Source organism: Sinohyriopsis cumingii, chromosome 7 (genome assembly GCF_028554795.1).
Source record: "Sinohyriopsis cumingii isolate HCF-2022 chromosome 7, ASM2855479v2, whole genome shotgun sequence".
NCBI lineage: Eukaryota > Metazoa > Mollusca > Bivalvia > Unionida > Unionidae > Sinohyriopsis > Sinohyriopsis cumingii.
Genome location: NC_142967.1, coordinates 97,104,617 through 97,121,532, shown reverse-complemented (window position 1 = coordinate 97,121,532; position 16,916 = coordinate 97,104,617). Strand labels below are relative to the sequence as shown.

The window sequence follows — 16,916 nt, the reverse complement described above, 5'->3', positions numbered from 1 at the left end:
AAGGCTAAGTTTGATTTGACGATTTCTCTATCTTTCTCTCGGTCTGTTCCTCTAGTTCGCTCTCCCTTTGTCTGTGTTTATCCGTATGTCTGTCTGTATCTCCCCCCATAAATGTCAAATCTATTTAATTTAGAATTTCTCATATTTCTACTTCAGGCCATCTGATTAATACGGTACATAATCACATCACTGGGTATATCTAAGTATGCAGCCAAGAAGAGATGTAAGTGAAGTTTACTTCTTTCACATACATCATTTTCAGTAATTAGATATTTGTTGTTTATGAACCAAAATACATCATTATAACAATACACTACGTAACCACACACACACACACACACAGAGAGAAATCGAGGATTCCAGACTTAATATAAGAAATAAGTTGAAAATATCTTTCGCAACAATAAATCACAAGTTAAATCTTTGGGGCAGGGACAAGCATCCGGTTAACACAGATCTGATCCACATTCGTGTACAACACTGTTAATCTCGGTTAATTTCAAAATCAGAACAGTCAAAGTTATAATGCTATTAATAATTTCTCTAAAAACAAAAAACAAACACAAAAACAGCTATTTAATAGATGTATTTATCAATGAAGTTAAAGGGGATATAAACAACTTGTTCCAAAGGACGTACGTCGTCCGTTAGGTCTCACTGGACAGTTTATCTGGTGAATTTTCATCCGACAATGACCAATTACAGAAAAATGAGAATAATTTTACACTGAAGATACAAATAAAACAAACTAATGATTTTTGTAGAAAGCATACATGTGAGATTTTGACTGCAGTAATCAGGTTAATTCCTGATGCATCTGGTAGTTTTTATACTGAACCAACACTGCCACCAACCCCTAAATTTGACATTAATTTTTGACAAGAAATAGCTATTTTAAATATTTTTCTGTGACAAGGCAGCTAAAAGAATCAGTATGTGCCTTATGCATGAATAAAGTTCACTAGGACTATAACAAATTAGCATACTTTTCATCACCCTTCAGTGTTAGGACTGGTCGGCCTGGTGTCAGGATAATGTGACTGGGTGGGACATCATGCTACATGTCTGCGGCATGATGCCCCAGTGCTAGACATCACTATAAACTGCCACACTGCAGACATCGTAGCGATATGACTGAAAAATTGTTAAAGCTACGTTAAAAATCAAAAATCACATCACATCACATCACATCACCCCTCAACCATCTAGATTCTTAGATATTTACCTCTGTAGCAGACACACATAAATACGTAAGCCAAGTCGGCAGCTCATTTGCAGCCCAAGTTACGCATTTGATCTCCAATGCTCATCTAACTGTGACAGGCAGTCACCAACAAGCCAACCTATTTCCAAGCCTAACTCAAAGTAAATCTAAACCACATTATAGATTTAGCTTATGTGTGAATTTATAAATGCTAGGCTTGTGATAATTAGGTTCATGCCTTCTACCTTAAAAATTGGGGGGGGGGGGGTGTCAAAATACGAAACTATCCAATGAGACCTTAAGAATTCAAATAGCAGTCTGATTAAGGGAAAATCTTCTTATTTTTAAAGCTTTGGCCAATCCTAAATAAAACGCAACCTTAAGAAGTTTAAAATTCAAAATTGGTTGTGTCCAATGATTTATTGAATTTATTGATGACCAAAGGCTATCAAACAGAGCAACAGCTATGAGACAGCTTCATACTTCATGTATTACTTTCACCTCTGAAACATACAATTTCCTTATAATATGTCAGTTTCATCATTTTTCATAGCTAATACACCCTGTCGTGTTAATGCCTGGTGATATCAGAGATATCTGAGAGCACAAATAATACAACTCTTCATGCAATCTGATATAGTAGTGAACAAAAGATGTAAAAGAAGCCAAGCTGAATTTCTTGTACAATAGCTGCAGAATGTACATGCTAAGTACTTGAAAGAATAATATCGATGCACTTCATATATAAACTGACCAGAACTCTCTCACTGATTTCATGAAGAAGGTCAAATCTATTCTAGAATAGAGAAATCCGAGGTAGACTTAAGGGAGGCAACTCATCAGGTAACATCAAATGTATGACCAATCTTTGTAAACTGAACCACATCAGCTGGGAAACTTAAACAACGAAATTCAATACCCAGATTTATCCCATCTGTTGATAAAACAATATTCATGGATAATGTATTTTAAGAACACTAAGAAGGTCACCTTTAAATCATTTTCAAACTGGCCGGCACATAATATTGTTGAAGTTGCTGCTATTTAGAAGTTTGTTTTGCTAATGATTCTCACCTGCATAGAATAGAATCTAAAGCAAATAGAAAATCATGCAAAGTAAAAAAGGGGAGGAGAAAAAACACAATGTAAAAAGGGACATCCATTTAACATAACTCACCAAAAACTTTCATGAAACTGGTGCAGATATATTTGTTCCTGTGATAGCTCCACAACAATTGGCATGTCTGACTCTCAATAAATTTTTTATGTTGTCCTGCTGTTAGCAATATCACTTCGGCAAGTGTGCTCCCATACACCTTGAGGCCTACCAGAAAATAAAACCCTGAACTTCTTATATAAAGGTCATTATAACTTAAATTTCTGTAAATAAGATGAAATATATGTATTGAAACATTACATCATGAGTAGATATGGATATAAGAGCATTAAATTAAGGCAATCATCATAAAATTATGAAAATATACTAAGTTTGTACTGAAAATGTTGATAAACTGAATAAGTATGTGAAATACTTCAATTAAACCACATTGCATGAAACTTATGTTGTTCATTAGGAGAATGGATCAGGAGCAATACCTGGTAACATTAAAACTGTTGGGTTAACTCCCTTCTTCTACTGTAATTAAGTGCTATCAAATCTACAGGAAGTGTATGTTTGGAATACCTAACTATGTCAGATTCAAGACATGGAGGCAATAAGGAAACGATTTATGGCACAGTGAATCACATTTGACAAGACTAAAAAAATGACACCGGTTCTTAAGGTCTCACTGGACAGTTTATCTGGTGAATTTTCATCCGACAATGACCAATTATAGAAAAATGAGAATAATTTTACACTGAAGATACAAATAAAAACAAACTAATGATTTTTGTAGAAAGCATACATGTGAGATTTTGACTGCAGTAATCGGATTAATTCCTGATGCAACTGGTGGTCTTTATACTGAACCAACACTACCACCAACCCCTAAATTTGACATTCATTTTTGACAAGAAATAGCTATTTTGAATATTTTTCTGTGACAAGGCAGCTAAAAGAATCAGTATGTGTCTTATGCATGAATAAAGTTCACTAGTACTATAACAAATTAGCATACTTTTCATCACCCCTCAACCATCTAGATCCTTAGATATTTACCTCTGTAGCAGACACACATAAATACGTAAGCCAAGTCGGCAACTCATTTGCAGCCCGAGTTACGCATTTGATTTCCAATGCTCATCTAACTGTGACAGGCAGTCACCAACAAGCCAACCTATTTCCAAGCCTAACTCAAAGTAAATCTAAACCACATTATAGATTTAGCTTATGTGTGAATTTATAAATGCTAGGCTTGTGATAATTAGGTTCATGCCTTCTACCTTAAAAATGGGGGGTGGGGGGGTGGGTCAAAATACGAAACTATCCAGTGAGACCTTAGTCTCCTGGCCCGAAAACGTTTCTCAACATTATTATGAGTAATAGGTGTTTTCCAGATTTGGAAATCTCACGCCACTTGTAAAAATGCAAGCTTCTGACTGGTCAAAAAATATTCCAGTACGATCTAAAGTCGGTTAAAGTCTGATAATGGAGGAATCTTTTAAATATTTATTTTCACACCATAAGTGACATCGAAAATAAAAATGATCGATTCATTGGTACTAATGAGACATTCCTGGTATAGAATTCCTGGTCCTTTTTTTAAGACTAGATCAAGCTTGTTACCGTATGCAGAAAAATACATTATACGTTGTATGTCAGATGTTAAGGTACTACGTTTCGATGTAAACTGATAGTAAAATGATACACTTCAAGCTTTAGGTTGTTATTTAAGACAAATATAATCGATAGTAATTTGTATGCTTTATGTTACCTATAAAAGTAAATACAAATGTTTAAATATATTTTTTCTTTTCTTTAAAATGTTAACACATAGTTAAGTTACTAATTACTCGTATTAAAATTGTATGGATTTTTTTAATAGTTTTTTTAATACCGTTTTGTCAAGTCACGCAGTCGCAACGATTTCACTAGACACCGTGAATCTTTTCTTAGGCGGGGTGGAGGTGGGCGGAAGATTGGTCTAGGCAGGCTCTTGGCAGTCATGGTAACATAGCATAAAGTAGGTGACTGTCACCAACATACTAACTGGAGACGATAGGCGTCTGTGGCAGATCATCATGACATTAAGCGAGTATATATGAATGGTTAATCCGGAGATGTCGCTGCTTAAGTCGGACTCCTATCCCTCCAATTCATTTTAACTCTAACCTGCGGCAATGTTTAAGCATCAAAGCATGGCTTGTAATAATACCTTAATTTATACACGACTTTCGAACTGGGGCTGAGCAAACGTGTCACATACCTACCTACCTACCTATACCCCCATATATATATATATATATATATATATATATATATATATATATATATATATATATATATATATATATATATATATATATATATATCACTAACCCACCCATCCCCACCAATCAACGTTCCCTATAAGCTGCACGCGCGCGCGGCCGCGCAAGTGCTCAGACATCCCCGCGCAGCTGAATTGTTCTCCGCGCAGCAGATCAAAATTACCAAATATTCAATCCAACATTAATGCTAAAATCACCGTACTGCTTGCACAATGCAGCGTGCATAGCGAGCACATCTAATACTCGCTTAGAGGGACGTTGATCCCCACATCATAAAATCTCATGGCAGGCAATTTCCAGAGAGACGGAAGACTTTATATATCTTGTAATATAACGCTAGTTAGGAGTAAGGATTTTAGAGGACGTGATAGCCACAAAGAAGGGTAACAAAGACCAGCCTCATCAGGTTATAAGTGATCAACAAGACATCAATTAGAGATATTCATATGATATACTATCGTAAACTATGAGTCGCAAACGAACTCAGTAATTCGCCAAGATGCCATTAGGCTGTATAACTTCCGCGGGAAGAAATGCTTTAACACTTACTGTTTCGTTAGAGTTTGCATTTCGATATTGGTAGTGCACAGTGCTATACAACTGTCTTTGCTATATATGCCTAACGTAAAGATAATGAACGTCCTTCTTAAGGAGAGGCAGAACACTGATAACAAATATCATGATATGATGGAGGCAACACTGACCGACAAAGCACGACAGCTAATCCCACCAGCTACCGGGCGACCCATGCCAGCTCCTAGGCTGCAAAAGCGCACACCAGCTTCAAGACAGCCACTCATACCGGCACCAAGGCAATCACACACACCGACTCCAGAACAGCAACACATACGGACCTCCAGGCTATCCGAAGTGGCTAAACGATAGGTAAGGCTGAAGGCTTCCAAGGAGGCAACGGCTTCTCCCCCAAACCTTCTGCCCACTCTTGTACAAAAGAGAAAGTCGCACTCGAAAGATAAAACCATCGTCGACTATCGGGCCCTGGTGCCACGAGGCTACCCTGTAGAAACACACCTCTCCAAATTGCTCAGGCTCTGACCCCCGGTTTGATAAATATCCTTACACAGGGTCATGGAAAGAAGTGTGTCAAGTTTAATCTTAGCTTTAAGACAAGAAAAAGTTACATGAGAAGGGGAAGCTATCTACATACCGGTTTACGTATGGCCAGCCTTGCAGAAGTGCCGTCGTTGGCTGTTGACCTTGATGACCTGATCCTTATGGCCATATGGAAGAACGATTGAAAAAGTTTACCAACAACGGCTCAGGCTCGAGGCTTGTCAGATGCGAGACGGCAAAGCTCTGCATTTCGCACTACCGTCCGTTTCTAGACAAGGGAAATACCCCCCCCCCCTCCGTGGATTTCCAGGAAAGTCGTCATTAACGTAAAAGCAACGACGTTTTGGATGAGTCACTTTCATCGCCCTTTCTCATACCTATGACTAAACCAATCGTACTAGCAATTACTGTAAGTATATGGGAACGCTATAAGTTTAAGTATCGTACGAAGGTCTCTGACATTACCAAGTCTGAGAACCTAAACTACACCATCACCGTCAACGTCCTTGTCTGATCCACGCTCTCTTCCCTACACGCATCTCCGATAAAACTATGGATGAAAATATCAACCTGCTGATGTTATCGGACGATGAAAATTAATACTACCTATGGAACAAAGACCTTTCCTTTATGGTGTATAGTGGTAACAAGAATATAAAAGGAAGTATGTCTGGTACCTTCTCACGGAGATAAAAATATATGCCACCCGCCAAATGCTCACGAAGTCTAGTTAAAACGCTCCTGTCGTGACTTAGCAAAATCACAGATCTTCATTTTCTGCCACTACTTTGTCATTACTGACTAATTAATCATTATTAATGAAATAACTTTTCAGCAAGGAAAATTGTCGCCTTTTTTCCCAAAGAAACAAAACATATCCCATTTCCGTTTTTTTGAGGGATTTGAACCTGAGGTCAGGGCTATAGATTTGGAAGCCCGTTATCCTTTCGAAACCACCTGCCCCAACTGCAAGCACATGTTTCACGAGAACACTGACTTGAAAGTTGAAATCAGAAAGTTAAGGCTGTTGAGCAAGGATCTAGAGAAGAAACTGGAAAAAAGACATGCAGAAACACGTACTATCGAATGCCAAACTGATGATCGTGGAAACATACGAGACCATGAAAGGGCATTTGTTAAGGACAGTCACAGGCTATGGTAAGGTACACTGTTTTTTCGAATTCGCATTGGGAAATCTCGACATAGTGATCACTTTGGCATATGTATGCCTGTCCGTCCGTCCACGCACTGGATAAATCTCAATGTTAAAGTTGTATACATTTTTTATTATCTAAACGAATGGCAGGACTGTCATAAAGGAGATCTACTGTATATTTTCTACAGGTCAATCATAAACATTTGGAATGTACGGATACTGAGTATGACAAATCAAGACCTCTTGCAATCTAGTACATTGTATACGTCATGAACTCTTAGAAATGCACATAAATTAATTTTATGGTAGATCGAGCCAAAAAAAAAGTGTTATTGAGCAGATTGAAAATCAATGTTGTTTGCACTTTAACTTTTAGGCTAGTATAAACCAAGTGAATAAGTGAATTCACAGATTTTGACACGGTGACGATACTAACACTTTAACTTTTAGGCTAGTATAAACCAAGTGAATAAGTGAATTCACAGACTTTGACATGGTGACGATACTAACACTTTAACTTTTAGGCTAGTATAAACCAAGTGAATAAGTGAATTCACAGACTTTGACACGGTGACGATACTAACACTTTAACTTTTAGGCTAGTATAAACCAAGTGAATAAGTGAATTCACAGACTTTGACATGGTGACGATACTAACATTTGCATATACTGCTAGTGGAACAAATTCGAGGTTATAACTGTATAAAATGAGCTAAAATCCACGCTTTATTTCAACGAAATTTTAGAGGTGTGTACAAACTCAAAGATCATACCTAGTCTTATGTCACTTGTTTAGGCTCGAATAAACAGTAACACAAGAAAGAGTGAAAACAACAAGCTTTGAAAAATGCAATAATTTATTTTTTCCTGGAAAACTTCTGTAAAAATAAAAAAAAATACGAACTTACGGTTTTATAGAATAAAATCCAAAACTAATCCAAAAATAATCCGAGATTAAAATTTTAGTAGTCCTAATAACAAAATGTCCTACTGATTTCACGTTCGAATCCCGACGAAGAATCCAAGATGGAAGACGATGACGTATGCTGCAATCTGTATCGTTGAAGTCTATAGTTCCTTGTGAAAATGAAAATTATCACTCCGTTTTCTGATAGCTGAAAATTTTCTTTATAAAAAAAATGTCCTTGTTCCACAATATTACATGAGCACACGTATTTTCCAGAAAAATAATGGAATTAAAACTTTTTGAATTCAAGTAATTTGAAATAACTCCAAACCAAGTAATTTGAAATAACTCCAAACAGCACAACATATAACTAACAGTTTAACAGCCCAGCTTCTACTGAGATTAATTCTCCAAAACATGGGTTATATGGGCTTTCTAAAACGTAAACAAGGGTCACGTGATCATCTTCTGGAAGTTTATAGAAGCAAGTACTTGTTACAGATACGTTTACCCAGTGTTACCCTGACGAAAACCAATCATTTTTACTCTAAGAAATAAAAAAAATAAAAAGAATTGTTTATATCTTAGAGACAAAGTCCCACCATGACCTTGGAAACAACCGATCATTTTAAAATAAAATAGAACTTGTTTACGAAGGTTGCTACCAATTCTGAAACATGGTCAGGATTTTGATCAACACCTGGTGTTTATAAACTAACAGTCAAGGTCAAACTATTTTCTGAAAAAGTATCATCTGTAGTGAATACTTTTACATGACAATATCATGTAATGAAAAATAAAAAATGTAAAACTGACAAACAATTAAATTGAATTAAATATATATTAAATCAGATATAATTAATCAAATATGCATAACACCTAGATCCTGTGACTTACAAGCGAGGAGTTCAAATATGATCAAAACTAGATTATGTGACTTACAAGCGATGTGTAAGTAAGTGATATGACGACTAGTGGTACACAACTGGGTGAAACGATTGGCGGATACTTTCCGCTTCAGATGTTAGAAGACAAATATCTCATTTACTATCTAACTCTTGAAATGCTGATGTGTGACCACAGTAGTGAAGACTATCCGCACAGCGACGGGTAGCCCGGTACCTAGCTTCACATCATGTTCCGCACACGAGGCCAGACACGCTCCCATGAATGGCCGATGCCGGTAGAGATTTAAGAAGGCGGTAGTAATACATAAATGTTCTTTTTTGTTGCCAACGCATTTTTTAAATAATCTTTCCGTTATCTTGAATTTCTTACCCGGTATCGGCCGTTCAACAGCGTGTGCATGGCCTTCTGTGCGGAGGACCATGGGAGGCCAGGGTAACAATATAAGCGACTGGTTAGTGCATTAGGGACGAGTCCTAAATATTCCAATTATGTAAACTCTTCCAAACATAGCACATACCCATCAATACCATTACAGGTTTGGCGGCTGATTTTATCGACTACAGCCACCATAAAAAGAATTGTTTCGTTATGTTCTATTTCGTACAGCAGCCGGTGTCTGTCTCGCAGTTTTGTAATAATAATTATGATATGGTGTGTAAGCAATTAGAGGTTAGTTCGTGAATTAGTTGTTTTCCAAATGAGACACAATTTTAAAAATTAACTTTTACTTTAACAGTCCATGACATAAGCAACGAAATATTATTTTCCAACGTACTAATCACTCTAACCGGGTGGAAATATGTCGATCTCTCACTCAAAAGATCATGGATAGAATTCAATTATGTTTTTATTTTTTTGTTAAGCGTATGCTTTGCTATCTTGAATTAAGAAAGAATTGTTTACTGTGCGAATGTACATAAAACACAGCAGAACAAAAACTGTAAACAGCTGATACTGCCAAGTAATTTGATGCTTTCAAACTCTTTATAAATTTTAGATAGCAAACTTGAACGAGAGTATATAACGGAAACATTTATCAATTGGGTGACAATACTGAAGTTTTTAACACATGATGCCTCACTCAATATTTACTCTACAATTTAGACGGTGACGGTCACACCATTCTGTACACCCCGATAAACTAACATGTGACTAATATTATTAACCAGTGAACATTCTATCGACCGATTCGAAGTGAGGTGTGTGTGTGTGATCTGGATTTTTAACGTAGCTTTAACAATTTTTCAGTCATATCACTACGATGTCTGCAGTGTGACAGTTTATAGTGATGTCTAGCACTGGGGCATCATGCCGCATGATGTCCCACCCATTCACATTATTCTGACACCAGGCCGACCAGTCCTAACACTAGAACAAAATGTGTAAACAGTTGATAATGCCACTAACCTCTTAATGCTGAGCGCCAAGCGATTTACTGTTAGTACCATTTTTGTAAGCATTTGGTATGACTCGGCCGGGGATCGAACCCACGACCTCCCGCATCTGAGGCGGACGCTCTAACCACTAGGCCACAGGAGCGGTATTCGAAGTGAGTATGACAGGTTTACTAGTGCATAAAAAAATAAGTATTTACTGAAGCAAAGTTCCACAATTGTTTTATTAAGTTATTTAATTAAAAATATGTATTACAGTTTGTTTTGGATTATGTATATAGTATGTGTATTATTGTCATACTAATAATTTTTATTGGGATCTTTTAGTTAATGACATTTTTAATGCTAAAATCGTATGATCCTAGTTTGTACGTAAGATGAGTCATGTATCAAATGCGTGAATCCATTCATTCATAAAAATCAAGGCTAAGTCGAACTGTTAAATGCAAGTAAAAATCACGTGATCCGACAAGTACACTAGTTCTGGAAAAGGCCAGCCTGACTTAATTTGCAAATAACCAGAATTATAACAGCTGATTTGTTTACTGATAGAATATATCGAAATACCAAGAATGATTTATTCAAAGCCATGTATTGCAATTTTAGTTGCTGCGTATTATCTTTCTTTATAAGTGAATTATCAGGCTGAATTAGGCTTCATTAGTAGTACTAATGGTCTTAACGAATTATTGACAGGGTTGTTTCTATGGAATTGCAGTGCTCTAACATTAATTTCAAGACTATTTATATATAAAACAGCTATAAGGAATTACCGTGAATTCATGCAAATCCACTTGGATTAATACCTGTATTGGAATAACCGTGTTTTCATTTAAAGACATATATCATTGATTCTTTTTCCGTATTGTTGACACATCAATACATTAGTAACGTTCCGAATAAATTGGGAACTTATTCGGATTACTCAGAACTATCGGAACAGATATAAATTTTAGGATTATAGGAATTCATTCACCATGCTGAAAATTATTTTTAATTCATTAATTTTGTACTTTAGAGAAATAAATGATATTTTCAGTTATAAAAACTTCTTAGTTTTGCTCTTTCTTGTAATGTAAGACCATAGAATCGTCGTAACAATATGAAAATGTAATTTTAGCTGAGTGACCTCATGAATACGACGCTATGACGTCTCTTACCGTAATTATATATATAGAGGATCTCTAATGGGTAATGATCTAACACTGAATTTATGAAACGAGCCGAATAATGTCCAGCTTTTCCGGGCCTTGATAAATAGATAAATCCTATAGCACATGACATCTTACAAAAATTATATAATGCTTACACATAATCATCTCTTAAATCTCTGAAATTTCATACAATGGTGGGTGACCAGCAGTTTATAATCTTGATGAAAATATCCCTAATCCTAAAAAATACTTTAACTACTCTTCGCATTTTCTACATAGATGTTATTTAAAAGTTTAGTGTTGTTTTTTCTTTATCATGGTATAAACTGTCAGTTGCCAATTCACACAGCAAATAACACCCGAAAGGCGTCATGTAAGCTATGTCAGACGGCAAACGACAGTTTATACCACAATAAACTCCAGAAAAAACACACTAAACGTTTATAATTGCAACTCTTTATAATTTTGATAATTCCTTTATTTGTAGTTTAACTTAAAGCTATTTTTTATTAGTACGGTTTTAATTTAATTTGTAACGAGCTGCAGTGAAAGTGTTGTAGCCTCAATGTTTTTCTCTGCAGATTTTGAGTTTCTCTTAAGATCTCTTATTATATATATATATATATATATATATATATATATATATATATATATATATATATATAAGAGAGATCTTACTCCTTTAGAGGTTCAAATAGTTTTGGTTTCTGGTCAGTAGTGAAGTGGGATACCCTGGAGACAATGGAAATTACCATTACAGGACCCCTTGGGAGAATCTGGAGACAATGGAAATTTAACATGGGGAAAAATCATGGGACAATCTGGGGACAATGGAAATTTAACATGGGGAAAAACCATGGGACAATCTGGGGACAATGTAAATTTAACATGGGAATAGATTGTGGGTCTGTTGAGCGACAAAATGGAACAGGGTCGGGGCCCTATTTTAATAAGGTCCCGACCTGAGGGGTCTATGGAAAGGGAACAGGGGAGAGGGATAGAACACACACACACACACACACACACATATATTAAATAAAAAATGGGGTAGGCAATTGAAAGTCGATCTCTTTTCGAGAAATGTGGGTGGCCCTGAAAAGGGCCTTTGGTTTTCTTCTTCTTCTTCTGATTTCTTCTATTTCTGCACCAGCTTCTTATTTTCTGTCTACACTTTTTCTCTTCTTTTCTTTCTTTTCTTCCTCCTTTTTCTCTTCTTTCTGCTTCTCCTCCTCTTCTTTCTTCCTCTTCTCATTTTCTTCTTCTTTTTCAATTTTTTCATTCCATTCTCTCATCCTTATCCTTTCCTCTTCATCCTCCTTTTCCTCCTTTATTTCTTTCATCAGAGCACTGATCATGTCCTTTACTTTTCTTAAATTGTTGATCTCCATCTTCACTCGATGGGGACTATAAGAATAGTGATCCTCGTTTAGCCTCACTAACATTTGCTCCATCATACCCAAATTGTCCAGGACGTCTTGCAATGTTTTCATTTTATCAAGTTGGTTTGAGGCCATCTTCTTTTTTATTCTCTGTAGAATGGTTTGAACGACGAACACTGTGGGTTCTTATAGTGAAAGCGCGGACGTGATGGAAAACATCCCCTAAAACAAAATTTATATTACCTAGATCATAACCAAACAACGCGCGGACGTGAAGGAAAACATCCCCTACTTTTCTCATTTCATATGATCTACTATCCACACACGCAAAGCATTAAAATGAAACCCTAATCTACTATTCACACAAACCAACTTAAGCTCTTACAAAATCAAAAAATCTGCTATCCACACAAACGTACGTGAGCGCTTACACACACACACACACACACACACACACACACACACACACACACACACACACACACAAATAAAAAGAGCCAGTGTTTATATTCACACTACTCTACATACACACATTGGCAAATGGATTACTATTTCTTTTCTAGAGGTATGGGTAGCCGTGAAAAGGGCTGTTTTTTTGTTTGCTATGGCAATCTTTTAGTTTCTAAGAATGCGATGTCCTCTGAGGATAGACTTTCTGGCGATAGGTCTGCTTCTTCGGAAAGAGAAGAAGAACTCTTTGGTGTCGATACGACAATCGACAAAGCCTCTGTCAGGTTCAGGTTGCTGCTGCTGCTGCTGTTGCTGCTCTCTCTGCTGTTTCTGAAGTCTGTACTTCTCTGTCCATTCTTCTTTCTCCCTGTTCACTTCTTCTCTGAAGAGCTCTTCTATCAGGTCTTCAGTGACTTTTAACATCCTCACATTCTCTATCTCTTCTGGCTTCGGTATCAGACTGTGTCTGACCCTATGCAAATTCACGTAGGCTTCGTTTAGCTTAGCTAGTTTGGAGCACATCTTCGTAGGAGGATGAGTCGATAATGGATGGTTAGACTGGAGGCTACCCCCGGCTTTAAAGTCAAAGCGCGGACGTGAAGGAAAACATCCCTCCACGGTTTTCGAGCCGCAACGTTCAATGAGTGTCATGAGAGGGATAGTAAGAAGTCAAAGAGCATGAATCAAAATTCCTATAGCCAAACAAAAGACAAAGGCATTTTTTTCAAAACAAAACATTTTTTTTATTCAAAATCACTTAACACTAACAAACAACTATAACATTTTTAAAATAATCCAACAATAGAACATCAAACATTTTTTTCAATTAACACTCTACTTTAAACAGGGCTGACAACGTTGTGAATGAAATTGTGATTTCCACTGTTGGAAGTCATTAGGCCATTGATGGACACTACGTTTCCTAGCTTGAGACAAAAGATAAGCATAATGGTCACAAAACCATCGATCTACTTTCACATCGTTTCTAGCAGAAGAACGAGGATCAAAATGAGTCACTAAATGTTCTAAGGAATAACCCAGACTGCGATGATGCAGAAAATACACACAGTACTGTCCACACACCAAGGAATCTGTGCCTTGTAATTTCACATTATTGAATCGGGTGGTCTGAGCATTTCTTCTCATAAAGTCAATGATACCGTCTTCCAAAGGGGGCAATCCATACGAATCAAAATATTCCACACATCCTTCTTGAGGAACGTAGATGGCTACCCAGTGGGTTCCTGGGAGATGACTGTCGTCTGCGTTGATCACGTAACCTAGATGGTCTTGAGGTTTGCGATGAGGGAGTTCATCTTTAGCACAGACGACAGGATTCCAAGAGGCCGTGTACGAACTGTGGTTCAAAAGGTAATAAAGTTCCCAGGTATCCATGTTTTGTGTGTTTTTTTTCTTCTTCTTCACAGGTAATAGTAAGTCACCAATTCGATCCTGACTTTTTGCTTGAAAATGTCTGACAAATAACCGTTTCTTCGCTTCGTCTCCCCACTCTGATTCAGGAGAGCTTCGATACGATGGATCTCTTGAGTGGTTAATGGTGGACAAGAATGTTCACGCAAGTCTTTATACCACTGATGCAACACGACTTCGTCCGAGATGAGACTCCAAGCTTCGTCCAGATACTCGTTCAATTTTTCTTCTTGACTCAGCATTAGGCATTTATCGTGTTGAATTTGACTGGGATGATCGTTGTGACATCCATAGCAATCTTTCTTGATCAATTCCGTCATTTTTTCGACCAAGTGTTTGGCAAAACAGGAGACTAAATGGGCTTCTTGTTCTGGCCATCTTGACTTCATCATGAGAACTTCTTCGTCTTTGTCTTGAGATTCTTCTTCCCCGGTATCCTCACATTCCATCTTCAAAGTTTCTCCACTAAGTAAAGAGGGATAACAGTCTTCCATGGCTTCTAATAGTCTAGAATGACTTCTCTCAAACTGTTGATTTCTATGGTATTGTCAAATTCTGAATACAGGAGGACGTTCACTGTGTGATCTGGAGGTGGATTTGCAAACTGAAGTTCCACACGAATCTGACCCGATTTTATAGGGTGGAAATGTCCCTCGTCGCTGCCTTGGTCTGGAGTGAAATCAAAACCCCACAAAGCATAGCCTCCTGCATAATCGTCGTACGAAATACCGTGACTGGTGTTGGTTCCTAACTGTCCAGTGGCTTCGTACAGGGACAAGTACGATCTCAAATAATTCTTTGCGACACCAAAGTTGGGCTCAAAGGGTCGGGTACACAAGGTCTTGCCGTCGCGACTGACTTCGATTTTGGACACATTGTAATGTTGAAAGTCAAAAGGATTTTGATCGTGGGTTCCGTTGAAGGCTGAATTCCTGACGATACCAACAATCAAACGCTTGGGTAACTGTCCTTGGAACAGATGATCTTCGATCATAGATCGCTGTCCAGCGGGAATGGTGAACGTTTTCACTTCTACACGTCGTATCGGATACTTGGCGGTCGTTCTGCTCAACGTCTGACTGACGTCGTTTCCCACTTTAGGTAACACTTCCACACGACGCACGTAAAGTCGGGCTTCTTAAATGATAGTTTTGTATTCATTGGCATGGGCCATCAAATGGAAAGCGGCACTGCTACGATTCAGTCTCAGACGGATATCAACCCCGTTCAGCAAATACTTTTCTTGTAACCACATGTCCAAATGCAAACGATCCATCACTTCTAAACTTCGCCTTTGCAGAATTTTCTTACGACGGTCGTTAAACCCCACATTGTGAGGATTTTCATCTTCTGTTAGGACAGTGTCGTTAAACGTGCCTACACCTGCCGTGTCAGGTTTCCATACCACGCAAGCATCCAGATGAATATTCTTGGCTTCTTTTCCGTACGTCAAGAGATTTTCCAGGTAGGCACGATATGGGTAATTATCCATGCTGCTGCTGACCAGTTTGTTATTCAAGTACAAGTCCACTTCGCTGAACAAGGAATGCATGAAATTGTTGACAGGAGCTACTCTAGCATCGCCTCCTGGATTGGTGTTGTCCGTTTTGATCACTTTGGCTTTCAAGTACAGGTAACTGCTATTCAGATCGATGTAATCTTCGGGCTGTCCTTCGATTTCAAACTCGATGAGAGCGGAATCCGTCAAAGAGGAGACGGGATGAAATTCCACCCACTGGGATTCTTGCATGGTCATCATGGTGGGGGGGCATGGCAAACAGATCCAGTTCCGACTTGGAACAAGCGCAACACTCTCGGTGCGTCATTTTTTTCTCTTTCTCAATAATCGAAAACGTCTAAGTCTCGAACGGTTCTTCTTTTCTTTGCCTTTCTAGCTTTAGACGTGTGAAGTCTGGTGAAAGGGTGTTTTCTTCGTCGTCTCTTTCTGCCTTGTCCTTGCTCAATGCCTGACACGGTAGCGTGCAGGGCATTTATAGGTGTGTCTCGTCGGCCCAAAAGGTCTTTGCCCGTTTGCAGCAAGACATTTTTGCCTGCCCTCATGAAGGCTTCTTTAGGATTTTGTTTGTCGATGATGACATTTTGGAGAAATTCTTTGCCTTGTGTCAGTGCCGCATCTTTCAAGGCGTGCAATCCGCGTGTCACCATCGGTTTCAACACCGGGGCCACCGAACGAAAGGCCGATTTTAACATATCTCCTAAACAGTGTCCTCGCTGTCGAGCAACCCCTCGGTACACTGGATACATGACTTACGAATCGTGAGAGAACCGTTTTCGAAAATGGAGTTTCACCGTGACTTTTCCTTTGGTGAATGTAATATTTTGTCCCAGATCTCCTTTTATAGCAATGTTGACCGTGTCCAAATACGACTTGCTGACAGGCAAATAGTGAGGATGTACAAATTCGC

General features: G+C 38.0%; 1 protein-coding gene and 1 long non-coding RNA gene across 3 annotated transcripts in view; one reads left to right on the top strand and one right to left on the bottom strand.

The window, feature by feature from the left end:
• The window catches only part of LOC149795774 (uncharacterized), a 29,547-nt gene extending 26,152 nt beyond the window's left edge, over positions 1 to 3,395 (bottom strand). Inside the window, exons 1-2 of the long non-coding RNA XR_016422143.1 lie at positions 3,366 to 3,395; positions 2,382 to 2,528 (exon numbers count right to left, since the gene is read on the bottom strand). This is a non-coding gene — a long non-coding RNA (uncharacterized LOC149795774). The remainder of the gene's footprint in view (positions 1 to 2,381; positions 2,529 to 3,365) is intronic.
• Positions 1 to 16,916, top strand: part of LOC149795773 (uncharacterized) — a 32,305-nt gene that overhangs the window by 193 nt on the left and 15,196 nt on the right. The window contains exons 2-3 of one of the 2 annotated variants that reach the window (XM_089964135.1): positions 157 to 223; positions 6,609 to 6,868. In XM_089964135.1, coding sequence (XP_089820261.1) covers positions 206 to 223; positions 6,609 to 6,868 — 278 coding nt within the window. In that variant the 5' untranslated portion in view covers positions 157 to 205. Of the gene's footprint in view, positions 1 to 156; positions 224 to 6,545; positions 6,869 to 16,916 lie in introns of both variants that reach the window. The other variant, XM_089964134.1, reaches the window with a different exon arrangement.